The 15,591-nt window shown below is 41.2% G+C and overlaps 1 protein-coding gene across 1 annotated transcript; it reads right to left on the bottom strand.

Annotated features, from left to right (window-relative positions):
* Positions 1 to 4,225: 4,225 nt before the first annotated feature.
* Positions 4,226 to 5,686, bottom strand: LOC110881380. Its single transcript, XM_022129659.1, has 2 exons — positions 5,179 to 5,686; positions 4,226 to 5,025 (listed from the first exon to the last, which is right to left on the bottom strand). Exons 1-2 carry the CDS (start codon positions 5,684 to 5,686, stop codon positions 4,226 to 4,228), a joined length of 1,308 nt encoding a protein of 435 aa, XP_021985351.1.
* Between the last annotated feature and the right edge of the window lie 9,905 nt (positions 5,687 to 15,591).

Genomic DNA, 15,591 nt, shown 5'->3' on the forward strand with positions numbered 1-15,591 from the left:
TCGAAATAGGTTCGATCCGCTTTGGTTAGTCACCGTTCCTCTACCTGGAACACTCTATGTTTTATGAGCCTATCTTTTATGTTATCTCGATTTCAATGTGTGATTTTAAACTTAATTCTTCGTTTATTTTGGGGCTTTTCACACGAAATGCACGTATGTCTGCAATCTAAAACGTTAACTCTAATCTCAGGATCAAACTAAATTTATGAAGCTTTATTCATGATGATAATCTATGTGGGAATCTTGATCGACTATGATGCTATGTGAACCTCTCTGATGAATCTATGTGTTATTGTGGTTGTAAGGCACTAAATGTAACATGGCATAAAATACGAAGGGAAAGTGACGTGTCCGAAACATGGTGGATACACCGCTGGTACTTCCTATATATAAGTGTTTCAGGCATGTTACCAACTTTCGTACTAAGTGCCATGTGAAACTTAGTGTTTTTGGAGACCGGTGATGAGATGGTTGAACTCTAAGCTATGGGAAACTACTTAATCTATGTGGAATCTATGTGTAATCTATGTGTACTCTAGCGTAATCAATACGTAATCTATGTATGTGTTGTTTTGAGTAACGAAATACGAAACGTAGCCTAGCGCCGAAGATGAGGCAGACGTGACATGTCCGAAACATGGTGGATACGCCGCTGGTACTTCCTATATAAAAGTGTTTCTAGCATGTTACCGAATCTTCATACCACGCGCTAAGTGAAGTTCGTAGTTTTGTAGGCTCAGGTTGAAGTAGAGGAATCTACCTGGTTAAATCTACGTTGTTGAAATCTATCTGGTTAATCTATGTTGTGAGAAGTGATGGAGTCTAATGTTGTGGTTAACGAAGCATGACACTGATGACGAGACGGGCGTGGCATGATTGAAGCATGGTGGTGATCGGAGTGTCGCGCTCCAGTCAAAGATAAGATTTATAAGCCCAAATTAGTGGTAGTAAGGGGTCGAACCACGAAGAGTATGTGGTTTGCGAATGGATTCGATTGAATTAAAATGAATGCAAGAAAATTTGATTACTAAACAATAATGACAAAAAGGGTTCACACCCGGTTTCGGTAATTGCCAACCTAGGGTTTCTACAAGTTTTAGATCCAACTCAATTGTATATGATTAGCGGATTTAGTGTACCGTGACTTAGGTGCCAATAACTATCAACGTTTCGAAAAACGGACAAGAATGCACTTTGTAATCAACACAAGTAAAACCTAACCACGACAACGCATAACTACACATAACCATTTCGTAAAGTCATAACTTTATAATCGTCGACAATTTACGAATACGAAACAGATGTAAACTATTGTCAATGGTTTCAAAAATCAACACAATTTGTCACAAAGTTGAATCAAGAAACAATTCAAAACCCTAGATTAAACAACTACCTACACCGGGGTGAAACCAAGGTGATTAGCCGCTCATGGTGGAAGGAACTCGATCACCGGATGCTTGAGACTTGATTGAGATCATCCTGAAGCTTGAAGGATGATGAAATGAAGAAGATTAGGGTTTATGATGGTGAGAGGTTCAATGGATATGGATGAATGGATATTAAGGTTTAATGGAATGGTTGGTGAGTGATGAATTCGGTAAGGATTTGGGTAATGATGGATGATGGTGGATGTTGTAGAATGATTCCCAATCAAGATGTTCGTATTCTCCGGCTCCAAGATGAAGATTTGTACTCCCAGGACATGTAACCCCCGTTTGAATGCTAAAAATTCCATTTAAACTCGTTCCCAACAACCCAAATAGCAAAATTCGCGTTTCAGTAAACCAAGGCCCGTCGCCGACGGCCTGGAGCCTGTCGGTGACGGCCTCCAGATCTCTGAAATCCATCCGATGGGTTGTTTGGCTGTTTACGGGCACCTTGTGACGACGGGACTTTCTAGAGCCCGTCCCCGACGACCTCTAGTTTTTCCTGTTTCGTCCGAAACTGTTTTCTTCATAACTTCTTTGTTATAGCTCCGTTTTACTCACCGTTTTCGCCCACGTACTCGTCATTCAGCTCTCTATCATGTCATCTTCCGATATATTCATTTTGAATCCATTAACAGTCCCAAAACACATCCAATCTTCGTGATTAACCCGGTTTTGTTCATTTCACATCCCCTGTTGATCCGATTCACGTCTCAGTGCTCTGTTTAGCTCCCGATTAGCTCCTTAAACTCTTTTACACCTGTAAAACACGAATCCCGCTAAAAGTAGGCTATTCAAGATTAAAAGCTATGTAAAAAACATCAACTTAAGCGCAAACGATAACCAGTTTTCGACCACGTATCACATCCCCACACTTGTCTTTTGCTTGCCCTCAAGCAAATCTGTTTTTCACTTTCACGTGGGTCGAACAACGAATACACTCCCCATTCCCGAGACGAAGGTTAAGGTCAATTGTCATACTAAAGTTGAAACTCTTTACAATTTTCAACATATTTAACGGTGAAGTGACTAATCACAAAAAATGGTTATCCAAGATTAACCCGCCCGTAAAACTAACAAGTCATGCACATCCCTCACAATGTTCTCTCTACTCGGCTTATAAATTGGCTAATGTGTATAATGTATTAGCACTTCAATCAATTAATCACTCAAAACCGATTAGAACACGTACCCGCATAGGCTTGCAGCTCAATCATTCTCCACCACCGAACACGAATATCAAGCACAAGTCATAAGGTCTTTGAACGGGTTGTAACGGGGCTAGGCTAAGGGTAGGAAATAGGATATTTTAAAGTGGCTAAGGTGATGTAAATTTGATTTTTATTACAAAACAACTAATCTACGCACAACTAACTACCAATATCAAACTAGAAGGCAACAAGCTTTCGCCTTTTATTTCTCAACTAAGAACACATATTTTTGTTCTTTTCTCAACAATTTTCTCGTCTTTTTATAACATTTTCTGATTTTTCTCTCTCCCTTTTTTATATGCAAACAAACAAACAACTATACAAACTTGACTCCTATAATCGAATTTCCATCACACGGGTTAATAACAAAAAGGTTTAAGGTTATGGGCTAAAGGGTGGTCAGACGAAAGGGTTAGGCTCAAAATTGGCTACTAAGGGATAATTTTTGGGTAAGGATATATAAATGGTGTAAACGGAAAAGGTTTACCTAATGCCTTAATCATTCTCGTGCTTGCATTCGGTCTATGGTCTCGAACGTATCAAAAGTTGCAAGTTCTACAATACGCAACTAATGGTCCACTCAAACAAAGAAACATGTATATGTAAATCTATGATATAAAAGTGGCTCAAAACCTCACGTATAAGGGTATGGTATGTGATATGCATAAAATGCTAGTTCCTTGGGTGAATTATTCCCAAATAACCATCCGCTAAATACCCTTCATGCTATTACTTTGAACTTGACCATGACAAAAAGACCAAATGGGTTGTGCCATCCCTCGTTGACTTGGTTACTTGTGCTTTTAAGATCGCTTTTGAAACAAGAAATTTTTGAAATTTTTTTTGAAATTTCCCCCCATCCCAACACTTGAGGTAAACATTGTCCTCAATGTGTAGTGTTTAAATGAACGGGTCAAAATCGAAAACTTTTACTACTCCCCTATCCCCACACTTGAGGTACACATTGTCCTCAATGTGTAAGAACTAGATATTTAAAACACACAAGGGATGTGACACGGCTAACCTCCCAAAAATTTCACTCCAAAAATAAAATACAATTTACAATCCACTTATTACTAATCTAAGAATCAAGGTAAAAGGAAACGCATGCACCTGATTTTTGTCGCTAGATGCTCATATCTTCTTCTTCTCGTCATAAAAACGGTTGTCTCGCGAACATGTTGTACCTACAAATCTTAACCCTTGTGTAGAAGCATGCTTCTCACAACAATTGAAATTTGTTAGGTGGTTAGTTCTACCATTTTTATGAAAGTGTTACCAAATCATGCGTTAAATTACCTTGATTTTTGTGGAAAAAAAAATTACAACAATAACAATCCTAACTCACTTTCGTAGGATTCACGGCGGCATTTAGCATATGCACGCAAGCCCTTTAAACCTCCCGATAGCTCGGGAGGACGAGTAGGTCTCGTGAGGGTTGTATAGGGAACACACGCACAACGTTCATTTAACTAATAAAACGAAATAACAAAATTATACAACAACAACAACAATACTAACTAAACTACGGATAACAACTAAAACGAAATGCGAAATAAAATATACAACAACACTTGACCTACTACCTCATGGTGGTCGAATGGCATGCTTGCCGCCTACAAACTCCTCGAAATCACCCACCGGTGATTCATACCATTTGTTGCCAAACGGTCCAAACTTCCTCACTTCCTCTTCCTTCTTCTTTTCTTGAAGCGACTTCTTCGCCTTCTTCTTCGTGACCGGTTTCTTCTTTGGTTCTCCAAACCTACCAACCATAGCACATACCTTTTTGTTTGGATTCATGTCCTTCTTGGGACACGTATCCTCACCGAGTGGGTTAGTAAATTTTAGAAAAACATTTAAATTTAATTCCCGGGCCCCAAATTTCATGCTTACCGTTCCCGTTGCACATTTTATTATGGCATTAGCTGTTGCAAGGAACGGTCTACCCAATATGACTATCGATTGGGTGTCCTCAATACACCCAGCATAGTCTACTACCAAAAAATCAACTAGGTAGTAGCAATCATCCACCTTAACAATCACATCCTCCACCATCCCCCGTGGATGCGTGGGAGTCTGATCGGCCAATACTACGGGAGTATCAAACTTTTTCAATGGACCAAAATCATATTGGTCATACAAACTCCCGGGCAAGATGCTCACACAAGCTCCAAGATCTAGGAGCGCCCTCTCAATTTTAAATGTTCCAATTTGAATTGGGATAAGAGGGTCTCCTGGATCTTGAACTTTTTGGGGGAGCGCACTTGATAAAACGGCACTAACATGTGATACCAAATCAATTGGTTCGGGTAATTTATTGTGTCGTTTTTCAATGCTCAACTCTTTCAAACATTCTACATGAGCCGGAACCTTTTTAATGTCATCTAGTAACGGTAAATTAATTTTTGATTGTTTAAAATTTTCCCACCCCTCGTCCTTTGGTGGGTACCATTCCTCAACTTTTGATGCATTACTCGGGTTAAGTTGATTTAAAAAATTTTCTCAAAAATAATTTTTAGTTATATTTTCAATTTTACTTTGTGAAATTGTTTCTTGTTCATTTTCACTTTCCGGCTCATCACTTATATCTTCCACTACACCATCAACATATTGTGGTGGTGGAATGATTTGAACACTACAAATTTTATCATTCGGAAGAAGACTTACCGTGCTAATGTGTACATTCCTCACATTGCCCGTGCTTGAGCTTTGATGCTTCGGGTTCATTGCCGTGTCACTTGGAAGTCTTCCTCCACTTCCACGAATTTGAGCCATTTCTTCCGCAAGTTGGCCCACTTGCTTTTCCAATGCCTTATGCGACTTGTCTCGCACCTCAAACTCTTTCTTTATCTCTTGATTTGAATGGTTGATAGCATTCATAATAGCATCAAGTTTAGAGTTTAATGAATCATCACCTTGAGAGTTTGAATTGCCACTCCCATTACCGCATTGATTGTAGTTCCTTTGGTAACTCCATTGGTTACTTCCTTGGCGATTTTGACATGATGACCCGCTTTGGTTACCGGGTTGAAAATTCGGGTTCATTTGATTCGCGGCATTCCCATATCGGAAGTTGGGATGGTTTCTCAGTCCGGGGTGATAAGTGTTGGAGTTCATATCATATTGCCTTCAGTCCCCATACACTTGATTCACCTCCACAGTGGCTTGACAATTCTCGGTCCGGTGACCGATATCTCCGCATTCTTCACATACGATGTACTGCACCGCATTCACTTCTCTTTTCTTCATGCAGGCCAACTCATGCTCCAACGTGTCAATCCGATCCTTGGAATTCGCATCACGATCGGGCCAAGACCTTGAGGTAGGGTGCTTTTTGGCTCGGTCGGCCGATTCTTTCGCCTTTGACCTCTTACTCATCCTTTCTAGGAACTCCCAATCGTCATCCTCGTGATTGCTTAATAGAGTTCCGTTGCTCATTGACTCGAGGCAATTCCACGTTTCATCATCCAAACCCCGTACAAAACACTTAACCAATTCCCACTTCTCTATTTGGTGATGTGGGCATTTCCGAATCAATTCTTTGTATCTAGTGAACACTTCATACAACGGTTCACTCGATAGTTGCCAAAACGACCTTATTTCATCCCGTGCATCATCAGTTTTCGCCATTGAATAGTATTCATCAAGAAATACTTGTTGCATCTCGCCCCCATGTCCGAATACTATTCGCCGGAAGTGTAAGAAACCATTGCTTCGCCTTGTCTTTTAGCGAAAACTGGAATAATCGAAGCTTGACCTCCTCCAATGCAAAGTTGTGCCCCCCGATAGTGTTACAAATGGAGGAAAACTCCGCCAAATGCGTGTACGGTTCATCATTAGACCTCCCATTGAAGTGGGGAAGTATATTGATGTAATGAGGCTTACAGTCGAACATTCTCCTTTCATAAACTATTGGAGAGTCATTATCCGTAACCACCTGTCTAAAACGGTCATTTACTCCCCGTGGAGGTTGTTGACGACGATGCGGACCGTTAACTTTTTGATCCACCGGCCTTCGATTATCTCTCCTATCACCTCTTTGGTTTCCACCTTGGTTGCCCCTTTGATTATCCCCTCCCACGAAATGAGGAATCCGGTTAGGGTTAGCATTGTTGCTATTGTTGTTGTAAAACCCATCATTCTGGTTCCTTTGGTTGTTGTTTCGTGGTTGGCGGTGGTTTTCGTAACCGTCATTTCTCCTATTCCCATACCCGTAGTCATCGTTCCCCACAAAGTTGGCGTTTTGGTAGCCAAACTCATCATCTTCAAACACTCTTGCATTATAAATGTTACCTCTATTCACGTACCCCCAATCTTCATCATCATTAGCCCGATCATAGTAATATCCCCCATCATCCGAATATTCCGTATGAACACTCACATATTCCGGTGATTGATAACCGGGAACACTATACGGTTCTTCATCGGGGATAGCGTTTCTCAAGTCGTCGATGTTAAAGAACGGATCTTCATTCGCGGGATTCCCAAGATCTCGATTGCTTCTACGGTCGGAATTGACATTCTGATCATCAAGGTGAATGGGTAAGGAGTTTTGTCGGTGAAGGTTTTGTTGTTGGGGTGTTCTTTGGGTGTTGTTGGGATTTTGGTTTCGGAAAGGTGGTGTAGGTGGTCGAGAGTTATTATTACCACCCGGTTGTTCTTGAGGTATAGGTTGAACATTTTGGGCGGGATTAAAATTGCTTCGGTATTGGAATTGGTTCGGGTTTTGATTTTGGTTAAGGTTTTGGTTTGAGTTTTGGTTTGAGTTTTGATTTGCCATTGAATTGGTTTTAATGGACAGTGTAAGTTGTAGTGTTTCGGTGACTTGGTTAGAAGCAAGTGTTGCCTCCAACTGGCTTGCTAAATTCCTTCTTGCAACTCTTTCGATTTCCGGTTCGTAGACTAACGGTGAAGTCCTCCCGGAGTTCCGCGTATGCATGCACTACCTGTAACCTGCACAAGTAACACACCCCGCGTAACAAAGAAAAAGACAAAGTACAAGAAAAGAAATTATGCAACTTAAACAGTTAATCACACAAATTCAAACAATATCCAAACACAAAGCACACGCACTCCCCGGCAACGACGCCAAAATTTGATCGGAGTGTCGCGCTCTGGTCAAAGATAAGATTTATAAGCCCAAATTACCCTTAACTATGTGTTAATGGTAGTAAAGGGTCGAACCACGAAGAGTATGTGGTTGGCGAATGGATTCGATTGAATTAAAATGAAAGTCACAAATTATGAAGCTTGCTATAATGTTTTTGTATTTTTATATAGTTGAAAAAGATGTGAATTAGTTTAATTGACTAAAGACTAATGATTAACGATTGCAAGAAAATTTGATTACTAAACAATAATGATAAAAAGGGTTCACACCCGGTTTCGGTAATTGCCAACCTAGGGTTTCAACAAGTTTTAGATCCAACTCAATTGTATATGATTAGCGGATTTAGTGTACCCTAACTTAGGTGCCAATAACTATCAACGTTTCGAAAAACGGACAAGAATGCACTTTGTAATCAACACAAGTAAAACCTAACCACGACAACGCATAACTACACATAACCATTTCTTAAAGTCATAACTTTATAATCGTCGACAATTTACGAATACAAAACAAATGTAAACTATTGTCAATGGTTTCAAAAATCAACACAGTTTGTCACAAAGTTGAATCAAGAAACAATTCAAAACCCTAGATTAAACAACTACCTACACCGTGGTGAAACCAAGGTGATTAGCCGCTCATGGTGAAAGGAACTCGATCACCGGATGCTTGAGACTTGATTGAGATCATCTTGAAGCTTGAAGGATGATGAAATGAAGAAGATTAGGGTTTATGATGATGAGAGGTTCAATGGATATGGATGAATGGATATTAGGGTTAAATGGAATGGTTGGTGAGTGATGAATTCGGTAAGGATTCGGGTAATGATGGATGATGGTGGATATTGTAGAATGATTCCCAATCAAGATGATCTTATTCTCCGGCTCCAAGATGAAGATTTGTACTCCCAGGACATGTAACCCCTGTTTGAATGCTAAAATTTCCGTTTAAACTCGTTCCCAACAACCCAAGTAGCAAAATTCGCGTTTCAGTAAACCAAGGCCCGTCGCAGACGGCCTCCAGATCTCTGAAATCCATCCGACGGGTTGTTTGGCTGTTTACGGGCACCTTGTGACGACGGGACTTTCTAGAGCCCGTCCCGGGCGGCCTAGAGCCCATCCCCGACGACCTCTAGTTTTTCCTGTTTCGTCCGAAACTGTTTTCTTCATAACTTCTTCGTTATAGCTCCGTTTTACTCATCGTCTTCGCCCACGTACTCGTAATTCAGCCCTCTATCATTTCATCTTCCGATATATTTATTTTAAATCCATTAACATTCCCAAAACACATCCAATCTTCGTGATTAACCCGATTTTGTTCATTTTACATCCCCGGTTGATCCGATTCACGTCCCGGTGCTCCGTTTAGCTCCCGATTAGCTCCTTAAACTCTTTTAGACCTGTAAAACACGAATCCCATTAAAATTAGGCTATTAGGATTAAAAGCTATGTAAAAAACATCAAATTAAGCACAAACGATAACCAATTTTCGACCACGTATCAGGTGGATACGCCGCTGGTACTTCCTATATATAAGTGCTTCCGTCATGTTGCCGAACTTTCATAGCACGTGCCATGCGGGATTTCATTGCGTTGTGGATTGTTAACGCTAATCTATTGGAATCTATTGAATCTACTGGAATCTATTGAATCTATAGGAATAAATGTGATTCTATTGGGTTAATCTACATATGTATGATGATGATGATGATGAGTGTGTTTATTGCGACACGTAACATGACACCGAGTACGAAGCGGAAGCGATGTGCCCGAAGCGTGGTGGATACGCCGTTGGTACTTCCTATATATAAGCGTTTCTGACACGTTGCCAAACTTCGTACAACGTGCCATGCGAAGGTCGTGGGTTTGCGGTGTTGAGTCTACTGGAATCTATGTGAAACTTGAATCTTAATCTATCGTGTGTGAATCTGTATTGTGAGGCTTTGTGAAATCTAGACTTATACGATCCCCTTGTTGGCCCTTTAGATGTCTTCTCGAAAGCTATCCGACACTCTCAAAAGATCCAGGGAAAAGTCTCAGAAAAAGATGATGTCCTTCATGGCCGATCAGATTGCTCGAGTCGTGCCAAAGATCGTCTCTGAGATCCAAGGATCAAACACTCCTCCATCCTCTGTGGACTCGAAAGCCGAAAAGCTAAAGCCTACAAAGTTCAGCTACAAACATTTCATCTCCTGCAACCCTAAGCCTTTCACGGGCAGTGATGGGGTGACCGCTATGCTCGAGTGGTTTGACAGCAATGAGGTTACTTTTATCAACAGTGAGTGGCCAGATCATCTAAAGACTAGGAGTGCGACTGGAATGTTTCAAGGCAGGGCGTTGGAGTGGTGGTCAAATGAGAGAAACATATGTTCGAATGAAGAAGCCTATGCTCTTCCATGGGCTGAGGTGCATGAACTAATGATGCTTGAGTTCTGCCATCCCCATGAACAGTTGAAGCTTGAAGAAGAGTTCTGGCACTTGAAGCAGATTGATAATGATAATCTGGCTTGTACTACCCGTTTCAAGCAGCTCAGCTTGATCGTTTCTCACTTGGTTTCTACTCCTAAGCGAATGATAACCAAGTACATCAATGGTCTACCTCCTGCTATGCGTGATTCTATTGAAACAGCCCAACTCGAAACTATTGAGGAAGTCTACCGTCTTGCAGCTAGTCTCAACAACAACCGTGTTCGTGATAAGCAGTTTACTAACTCTGCTCCCTCCAAGTCTGCACATCAAGTTACCCAGCAGCCAAGTGGCAGCAAGAACAAGAGGCGAAAGTCACAGGGTTCAGGATGCAATGCTATTGTTCCTGCTGCAAACCCTGCTGCTAAACCTCCTCCTGCTGCTACTGTTCAGAACCCGGCTGCTCCTGAAGTCAAAAAGCAGTACTCTGGGTCTTACCCCAAGTGCGCAACTTGCAACTTTCATCATCCTGCTAATTCTGCATGTCGGTTGTGCACCAACTGCAATCGCTATGGTCACACAACTCCTTATTGTCGTCAAGCTAACCCAGCTCAACCAGCTCAGGCAGCCCTGCCAGTACTTCCAGCTCCTCAGTAGAACCCAAGGCCCGTCAATGTTGTTCGTGCGTGCTACAAATGTGGAGATACTACACATCTTCGTAGCTAGTGTCCTCAGCTGAACCAGGATCAACAGCCAGCCGCTCGTGGATGAGCGTTCAATCTCAATGCTAACGAGGCTCAAACGACAATGACATCGTTAATGGTACGTTTCTTGTGAATAACCTTTACGCTTCGATTCTATTTGATACTGGTGCCGATAGAAGTTTTGTGTCCGTGGAATTTGAATCTTTGTTAAACTATGCACGCTCTGAGTTACCTAAGTCTCTTTCGATGGAGGTTGCCTATGGTAAATCGATTCTTGTTGATTCTATTCTCTGTGGTTGTTCCTTGACTCTTAACGACCACGTGTTTACTATTGATCTAATACCCATGCAATTGGGTAGTTTTGATGTTATTATCGGTATGGATTGGTTGCGTAAGAATCATACCGAGATTGTTTGTCACGAGAAGTTTGTTCGCCTACCTCTTCCGTCCGGTGACATTTTGCATGTTTATGGAGACCGATCTTCGAAAGGACTAAGGCTGATGTCATGCACTCAAGCGAACAGGTGCTTACGTAAACAGAACTTTGCCTTCTTGGCCCACGTGCTGGAACAAAAAGGCAAGGGGTAGAGCATAAGCGACGTTCCAGTGGTGTGTGATTTCCCTGATGTCTTTCCTGAAGATCTTCCTGGTCTTCCTCCTCCTAGATCCGTTGACTTTCGTATTGACCTCATACCTGGTGCGACTCCTGTCGCCAAGGCTCCTTATCGACTTGCACCTTTAGAGATGCAAGAATTGTCTAGCCAACTACAAGAACTGCTCGACAAAGGATTCATTCGTCCAAGTACCTCTCCGTGGGGTGCTCCCATACTATTCGTCAAGAAGAAAGATGGATCTTTTCGTATGTGTATCGACTACCGTGAACTTAATAAGCATACTGTTAAAAATCGTTATCCTCTACCTCGTATCGTCGATATATTTGACCAACTACAAGGCGCGTCCTGTTTCTCGAAAATCGATCTTCGTTCTGGCTATCATCAGCTTCGTGTACTCGAGGATGATGTACCCAAAACCACTTTTCGCACACGTTATGGACACTACGAGTTCGTGGTCATGCCTTTTGGATTGACCAACGCACCCGTTGTGTTCATGGATCTTATGAATCGTGTTTGTAAACCCTACTTGGATCGTTTTGTGATAGTCTTTATTGATGATATTCTCATTTATTCTAAGTCTAAAGCTGATCACGCTCGTCATTTACGCTTGATGCTTGAGCTTTTACGTGGTGAATGTTTGTATGCAAAATTTTCTAAGTGTGAGTTTTGGATTAATGAAATGCAATTTCTTGGTCATGTCGTTAATAAGCAAGGTATCCATGTTAACCCATCTAAAATCGAAGCTGTGAAGAATTGGAGTACGCCAAAATCAGCAACTGAGATTCGTTCCTTTCTAGGATTGGCGGGTTATTACTGCCGATTCATCTCAGACTTTTCTAAGATTGTTGTTCCTCTCACTTCGTTGACTCAAAAAGAGAAACCTTTTGCTTGGGGTCCTGAGTAAGAGGAATCTTTTCAGTAGGGTGATGAAAGTTGCAGGATTAGCTTGACGACTAGCTGCGAGACGGTAGACTTCCTCAATTGTTTCTAGCTGAGCTGCTTCAATGGAATCACGCATAGCAGGAGGTAGGCCATTGATGTACTTGGTTATCATCCGCTTAGGAGTCGAAACCAAGTGAGGAACGATAAGACTTAGCTGCTTAAACCGGGTAGTATTTGCCAAGTTGTCATCACCAACTTGCTTCAAATGCCAGAACTCTTCTTCGAGCTTGAGTTGTTCATGGGGAGGGCAGAATTCGAGCATCATCAATTCTCGCACCTCAGCCCATGGAAGAGCATAGGCCGCTTCATCAGTACGAATATTCCTCTCATTCGTCCACCACTCCAGCGCTCTGCCTTGAAACATTCCCGTTGCGCTCCTAGTTTTCAAATGCTCTAGGCACTCGCTGTTGATGAAAGTAACCTCGATGCTGTCGAACCACTCAAGCATTGCAGTCACTCCATCACTTCCTGTGAAAGACTTAGGGTTGCATGAGACGAAATGCTTATAGTTGAACTTTGCAGACGTTGACTTCTCCGTCTTAGAGTCAACAGAGGATGGAGGGGTGTTTGATCCTTGGAGCTCAGAGACGATCTTTGGCACGACGCAAGCGATCTGGTCGGCCATGAATGACATCATCTTTTTTTGAGACTTCTCCCCGGATTTCCTGAGAGTATCAGATAGCTTTCAAGACGACATCTACAGATCCAACAAGAGGATCGTATGAGTCTAGATTACGAAATCTCACAATAAGGATTTGCACATACGATAGATTTAAGAATCTAGATTTCACACCACAAACTCATGACCTTCACATGGCACGTTGTACGAAGTCTGGTCAACATGCCAAAAATGCTTATATATATGAAGTACCAGCGGCGTATCCACCACGCTTCGGACACATCGCCTTGCCTCGTACTCGGTGTCATGTTTCGTGTCGCAATTACCAAACGTAACAATTCACTCATCATCATCATCATATACTCATAGATTGCTCAGATAGTTTTCACTTAGATTACCATAGATTAATTCAATAGATTAACATAGGGTAACTTGATAGATTAGCATAGATTACTTGATAGATCAACTAGCTAGATCAACATAGATTCACTTTCAATTGATTGACATAGATCATGCCTGAGTACACATTGCTCACACGTAGACTTTCCCATATACATGAATAGCTTTAGAGTTCACGTAAATCACATAGACTTTTCATGGTTTATACGAGTAGAATTTCCATAGATTACGTAGTCTGTTCATAGATTGCATAGGCTTTCCATAGATTACATAGACTTCTCATAGATTTCATAGACTTTCCACACTGGTCTGCAAACACTAATCTCGTATGGCACTTGGTACGAAAGTTGGTAACATGCTGGAAGCACTTATATATAGGAAGTACCAGCGGCGTATCCACCATGCTTCGGACATGCCACTTTTGTCTCGTTTTTCCATGCCATCTTAGTGTTCCATACCCGCAACAACACATCATAACGTAATAGTCAATCAAGATTACCGCATAGACTATACATAGAATAAGGCTTCATAAATTTAGTTCGATCTGAGATTAATATTAACATTTTAGATTATGGAAAACGTGTGATCTGTGCAAAAGTATACCAAAATGAACGAAGAATCGAGTTTAAAACCACATGCATAAAATCGAGATAACATAAAAGCAAGATAGGCTTATAAAACACAGGATTGTTCCGGGTAGAGGAACGGCGACTAACCAAAGTGATTCGAACTTCTTTCGAATTGAGGTAACGCGTCCTGACTTACTCAGACAAATAGGTCATTGATGTTAGGCCTACGAATTTCGTCCTTTTGGTCATTTCACGTACCCAATTGGTCGGAAGTCACGAGACCTTGGCGAGACATAAAAATCAAGGAGTGGGTCTAGTTATCAAGGTCTGAGTTTCACCTCTAACTTGATAACATCGTACCCTAACAGCGTCGGTGCTTATCCACAGATAAGACCTACTAGAATAATATGGAGATTTTCCATCAAGATTTGGATGTCACTCCTGACTTGAGGGCGAATCTCATGCGAAAATACAAACGCCGATTAACAGTGTTTTCCATGTATATAAAGTGTATATTAAGTTAGCCTTAGGAAAGGCATGTAAGTTTGACAGGAATATATGTGCTGCTAGGAAGCAGATACGGTAGAATGCATAAGTCTTAAACAACAAATAAGAGTTTGAATTCCTAGAACTATAGACTAGGGTAAGTATTCCTACTTATCCTAATTCCCTATAGTTATGGCTCTGATACCAATCTGTCACACCCCAACCGATGGCGAAAACATCAGGGTGTGAGCACTAGGCGTTCAGATTGCTCATGAGATTCCCACAACACTATTGTTTCAATATAAGTTAATAGATTTCATGCAAAATTGTCTAACCATCATCATCACAAAACATCAAATTAGAAACTGAATCATAAATTATTCAAATTGTTCAAAAGTCTAAGTTATCTAGGTCAGGTTTCTAGGCATCTCCTAGCTTGATTTCCATGCATCCCAAAGCAACCTATTAGCCTTCAACATGTATTGAAATATCAATACAAAAGTATTGGCAAGTATACAAGTTTGATAATAGAATAATAGATTAAAACAACTCATATCCACAATGTGAGTAATAAAATAGTTTCAGCCGTGCTAGTTCGCAGTCCACGCAGTGATAGCCCAAGTATCCCTATGCTTTAGTGTTTACCCAAGACTCAAGGTAAACTAGAATCCTCCTAAAAATACCCCCTGAGAATAATGGGAGAGGTGCACCCCCTATAGCGCTACTATTGTTAAGGCGGGACTACACACCCTGGATTAAACGTCACATAGCACAATACAGAATACAAGAATGCACAAGTTTTCACATACACATAGGATAGAGTTTAGACTTCAAAAGATTCAAGTTTATATAGAATACGTGTTACACCCCAAAGTTTAAAAGTAAAAAGGGGATCGAGTGTACTCACAGTGATTGCTTAACAGTCGCAACTGTTATTGGATCAAAGGGAGCTCTTTTAGAATTAGCCTGATTAGATTACGATAGGATAAGAGTCGGGCAGAATAACGAGATCGCGTAATGTGTCGGAAACAGTCACTGGATCGGATGGCTGTCCGATCGGATGGATATCCGATCGGATTGCCATTCGATCGGGTGATTTAAT

This window comes from Helianthus annuus, chromosome 10 (genome assembly GCF_002127325.2).
Source record: "Helianthus annuus cultivar XRQ/B chromosome 10, HanXRQr2.0-SUNRISE, whole genome shotgun sequence".
Classification (NCBI taxonomy): Eukaryota; Viridiplantae; Streptophyta; class Magnoliopsida; order Asterales; family Asteraceae; genus Helianthus; species Helianthus annuus.

Bases quoted from the DNA above. Each gene is read 5' to 3' on its own strand.
- LOC110881380 (XM_022129659.1), bottom strand. From the start codon at position 5,686: ATGAACCCGAATTTTCAACCCGGTAACCAAAGCGGGTCATCATGTCAA. The intron at 5,026-5,178 runs GTAAAATTGAAA...TACCGTTACTAG, and splicing joins ACAAGAAACAATTTCACAAA to ATGACATTAAAAAGGTTCCG.